Source organism: Nicotiana tomentosiformis, chromosome 6 (genome assembly GCF_000390325.3).
Source record: "Nicotiana tomentosiformis chromosome 6, ASM39032v3, whole genome shotgun sequence".
Classification (NCBI taxonomy): Eukaryota; Viridiplantae; Streptophyta; class Magnoliopsida; order Solanales; family Solanaceae; genus Nicotiana; species Nicotiana tomentosiformis.
In genome coordinates this window covers 35,647,606-35,652,956 of record NC_090817.1, presented here as the reverse complement: position 1 = coordinate 35,652,956, position 5,351 = coordinate 35,647,606, and the positions used below count along the sequence as shown (strand labels likewise).

Here is a 5,351-nt window from a genome sequence, read left to right as displayed (position 1 = left end):
ACTTTAAACTATTTCAAGTGAGAATTTGTTGTATATCTGTTCGAACTTAAAACTATTTCAAGTGAGAATTTGTTGTATATCTCTTCGAACTTTAAACTATTTCAAGTGAGAACTTTAAACTTCTCACTCCATCTTCTCCTGGGTTTTATCTCTATTTTGTTGCTGCATATTCATCCTTTTGATTTTTATACTGTCGAGTCCTTTAGAGTGATTTTCTTTCTCATTTTTGCTCCAAATCTGGTGCTGAGGAACTAGATAAAATTAGTAGTTGTTTAATGTAGATGATGAAATGAACGTTGTTGGACTAATATTAGTCAGTGAATAGAAAAGAATCACCCCACAATTGGTATTCCAATATGTTTGCAAACTTTTTTATGTGTGTTATTTGTTTGGTTAATTCTATTTTAGAAATTAAAATGAAGGCCTTTTGACCTTTCACCACGTAAAACCCAGACGATGACCTAATCAAACTAACAGGTGGTGGTCCTAATTGGCCCATCTATACGCATACGGCAGCAGACTTAGGACTAGTTTCTCCGCGGAGCATATATAATGTAAACTACATTCAGGCATTGAGGCATACACCAGTACTTTTATCAAAGTTTACTTCACTATATATATATATATATATATATATATATATATATATAACAATTGCTTGGGAGATTGTTTTTAATATAACAGACGCTTAATTAATTAGTATAATTACTAGTATATCTTAATTATGGAGAAATTTTTGGGTCAAAATAAGAAGATTCATGAGCTGCTGCTGCTTCCTGCGGTTAATGATGAGCATGGAGGAGTTATTGTAGAATTAAAGGATCCTATGGACACCAATGTCTTCCGTTTGATGCTTAAGGCTTCTATAAAACAGTGGAAGCTACAGGTATATATATGTTGATTATCTTAACTGATCTTAAGTAATTAGTTTGTTGTATTATTGATTGCCTTCCTGTTGCTCACAGCTTCCCCCTAAATTGCGTTACCAACTTCCCTATTCTTGTTTTACATACATTTCTGTTTATTTTGCAGGGAAAGAAGGGTCTGTGGATTAAATTTCCTATTGAACTTGCAAATCTCATTGAAATTGCAGTAAAGGTTATAATTTCTGATTTTTTTATAACATTGTTTTACCTTTTATATACGAAGTGGGTGTTCGCGTAAGGCCGGGGTTAGTGCCTTTGTGGAATATTTTCACTTGGTACAGTTTATATATATATATATATATATTATGCTTATTTTGTTTTTCCTAGGAGATTCATAATATTTACCTCATGCTTATTACATATCAGATGAATTAAGATTGGCCATAAAAGACCAAGAGCCATGGAGTGTAGGAATGTTGATATATTACTTAGCTTTATTTTAATATTTAAATTGAAGAGAAATCACGCCCATTGACTATAAACTATTGTGCTTAAAAATATACCACTCGCATTATTTCACTTTATATACTTTTTCTTTAGTTTGTTCAACAAAGAATGATATTTTTTTGGAAACTCTCTTATATCAAACATTTCTTTTCCCTTAATGAAAGCGCTAATAGTCATTGAAATATATATTATGGTATATTTAAGATCGAATTTTTTAAATATACTATTGAAATTTGTCAAAAAAATCTTTGTTTCTTTCTTAAATTTCAAATCAAAATAATCGAACACCACCGTATAAAATGAAACAGAAGGATTTATGCGAAAGCTTGAGTTTCAGAAACTTTAGAAACTAGTAGTGATTACTAATTGCCTCACATATCATTTAAATTACTGCGTCACATATAATAATTTGGGTTGAGACAATTGTAGCATATTAGCTATAGCATGACACTGTGTGACATTGAGAACAGGAAGGGTTTTGGTACCATCATGCAGAACCTCATTACCTCATGCTTGTGCATTGGATTGCTGATACTGAGAGTACCATTCCTGCAAATGCCTCACATAAAGTCAGCATTGGTGCTATTGTCTTGAATCACAAAAGAGAGGTAATTTAATTGAATGATTCAACTTCAGTTGCTTTAAAGTACTACTCCAGTATATAACATGATCGAATCATATGGGTTCAACATTTAAGTTCTTACGATTGCATCTTAGTAGTAACTATTTAGATGGTCCAATTATCTAAAATTTGCAAAATATTGATGCTTTCAGTTGCTTGTTGTCCAAGAAAATATCGGTAGACTAAAGGGAAGTGGTGTATGGAAGATCCCTACTGGTGCTGTTGACGAGGTATATATGCTCATTAATTAACCAATGTCTGCTAAAGGAACATTAACATGTTACATATACCTTTACTTTAATTTACACCGTATCTATATTCTATGTTGACCCACCTTTTCCTCTCCAGGGTGAGAATATATTTGAAGGTGCAATAAGGGAGGTAAAAGAAGAAACTGGAGTAAGTTTACACAATACTGATCAATTCTACGTAAATTCACATACACTAATATATCACATACTCCATATATTTTCTGCTGTTACCTGCACTATATATTAATTTTTTTCTGACATGCATTTACCTGCAGATTGACACACAATTTCTGGAAGTGCTTGCATTTAGGTAGGAATAAACTTGTGCCATTTTCTTTTATGTTTGAGGAATAATTATATACTAGTTAGTTATGCACCAGAGAGACTACTCTCTCGAGGAGGAGAAAATGTATCGTGGCTAAGACCTCACTTTTCATATTTTAGAAAACAAGTATTAATTATAGAGTCATGATAATCAACTATTGAAGTTTTATTATCAAAAGGTCAAAATAACAACATTCAATTGATCACGCTTCTTGCTTTTCGTACTCGTAGTGTTATCATTTACTACTCCAATCATCCCAAATAGATATACTTTTCGGATTTCGAAAGACAAACGAGTTAATTTTTTACCATGATTTTTTATATATTTTTTGAATATTTTGAATTATTAATTATGGTGATTTATAGTATTTTTATTTAGTTTTCAAATATATAAATTTTATTTTTAAAAAAACTTAAAGATTATATATTCAAATTCATGATCAAAGTTAAAAAGTTTGACTCTCAAAATTCGAAAAATATATCTTTTTGGGATGGAGGGAGTAATAGATACGATATGTTTTTACCTTTTTTTTCTTTTAAAAAGTGATGCTTTTGTCGCTTCCTTGCCTTGTCGGTGCTTTTTGAATAACGCCACACAATAACTGGAATAAGTGACTGACCCTCGCTTCGCCTCGCTTCTTGCTATTAGTGAGATAGCGAACTATATTTACAACACTTTTTACACACCCTTTAAGCAAAATATTATAATATAAAGAGTAATTTGTCTTATCTATTCATATTAATATGCCAATAATTTTTAAAAAATATAGTATAACTTAAAAGTCAGTGATCAATTTCTATTTATTTTCTAGAACAACTGATGCTACGAATTCTTCACATTTCAAAACCCTAGAAATGTTGCCAATGTATATAATATATGGATTTGTTCAGTGATCATGTAATTTTCTCATGGGCAGGCAAATACACAAGTCATTTTTTGGCAAGTCAGAGCTGTTCTTCATTTGCATGATGCGCCCTTTATCTTTTGACATCCAAAAGCAAGAGTTAGAAATTGAGGCAGCCCAGGTATGTCTATTTTATTTCTGAGTTTGAGCTCAATATACTGAAAGTGTAAAAATATTTACAAAATTAGGTCATAACAAGTAAAATTTTAATGATAGTCATTATTTGGTAACATCGTAAAAACAGTAAATAACCTGTTATTACAAATCAAACTCCATTGTTATTTTACATTATTAGTAGATATAACTTGAACATTTATTTCTATATATATAGATATATTACAGTATTCTCAAGTCCTATAATAATCCTTGCAGTGGATGCCATTTGGAGAATATGCCGCTCAGCCTTCTATTCAGAAAGATGGTCTATTCAATTACATCAAAGATCTATGCTTAGCAAAGGCAGAAGGAGATTACCAAGGATTCACTCCTTTGCCAATAACATCATCAGTTTTTGATGATCATATGAGTTTCCTCTATTTCAGTAAGGATGGTCTGGACCAAGAAAGTTCTGCAATTTAATTAATTTGTCACTGGGGGACTAGCAGTAATTAATGCTTCTGTAGTTCTATTCACCTAATTTCTAATTATTCTTTGAGGTAATTGTTTCAATTGCCTCTTCTATGCAATAATAAAGTGTATTTAAATCTATTTTTTTATATAGTTAAGCATCTTTATTCTCTAGAATATCCAATAAAACGTATTATAAAGAATGTATTCTTTCAATTGACTTGCTTTATCTTTTAGCCACCTTCATTTCGTGTAGGAGTCTCACCGAATTTACACTTGCAAGACAATTGTTGTATTGTATATACTCACTACTAGAAAATGCTTGATTTTCGACCGATTTTTTTTGAACTCCATAGACCTTCGGTAAAAATTTGCCTGCACTCGGTGCTTATACTAATTCAACACTAATCTGGTGGTGCCCTTGATATACATATATATATCTTCACATATACTTTTATCGCAAAATCATAATTAAATAGTACATAATTTCTTCTTAATTTGCGAGGTAACCATAATAATTTAGTATGATTTAATATAAACATTGGATGCGAATAAATTTTAACGAGACATTCTATCTCAATTAAAGGGGCTGACATGAATGCTTGATTGTGACTCAATCTTATTATGCGTAGAGAATAATCCCACATGGTGCACGATAGATAAATTGCTGTATACGCTAGATTACTATCAACGATTTGGAATTAGCTTTAAGGAAAAACCTTTAACATGCATCGTTTACCTCTTTTCAGAAGGCAAGATACAAAATGAGCAAGTAATAAAATTTGTCTTGTTTGTTCAAAAGTCATCACCAACATAAATATCAAACATATTTTAATGGAAAATTTAAAATGTTTAAGGAATTTTGAAGAGCTAAAAGACCTCTAGATTAGAGTTTTAGAATGACAAGTTTAGAGTATTCTAGAAACTCCTTTAGTTCATTCAAGAGTATCTGTGACTAGTTGTTGGGGCAGACCCAAGTTAGTTCAAGCGGGATCGTTTTGGCAAAACTCAAAATTGTTCGCATATTTTATCTTTTAAAAATAAGTTTCACAAGCACAAAATGGTCATTTAATTTAAATTTTTTGCCTAATATTTAGGACTTTAAAATCAACTAAAATTTTAGTTATTAAATTTTTTCTTATATAAACTCCTCTAGTACACAATTAGCACTCCTTTTTTTTTTAATCACGAAATACATGTTGAGAACTATATAAATTTTGATTACTACGCTCTTCCTTATTTAAACTATTTAAAATAATTTTAAAAGATATGCGAAAAGGAACCAAATTCCATGGAATTTTGTAGCATG

At 30.8% G+C, this 5,351-nt stretch overlaps 1 protein-coding gene across 1 annotated transcript; it reads left to right on the top strand.

The window, feature by feature from the left end:
- Positions 1-724: 724 nt before the first annotated feature.
- On the top strand, positions 725-4,062 carry LOC104119595 (nudix hydrolase 2-like). The gene is made up of 8 exons (XM_009631143.4): positions 725-886; positions 1,033-1,098; positions 1,844-1,981; positions 2,148-2,225; positions 2,344-2,394; positions 2,522-2,556; positions 3,488-3,596; positions 3,848-4,062. Exons 1-8 carry the CDS (start codon positions 725-727, stop codon positions 4,052-4,054), a joined length of 846 nt encoding a protein of 281 aa, XP_009629438.3. The 3' UTR covers positions 4,055-4,062.
- Positions 4,063-5,351: the final 1,289 nt, after the last annotated feature.

What these genes read in the sequence shown, in the direction of transcription:
- LOC104119595 (XM_009631143.4), top strand. Translation starts at nt 725, where the DNA reads ATGGAGAAATTTTTGGGTCAAAATAAGAAGATTCATGAGCTGCTGCTG. An exon ending in TCATTGAAATTGCAGTAAAG is followed by an intron (nt 1,099 to 1,843) that starts GTTATAATTTCT and finishes CATTGAGAACAG; the next exon opens with GAAGGGTTTTGGTACCATCA. An exon ending in AGGTAAAAGAAGAAACTGGA is followed by an intron (nt 2,395 to 2,521) that starts GTAAGTTTACAC and finishes ATTTACCTGCAG; the next exon opens with ATTGACACACAATTTCTGGA.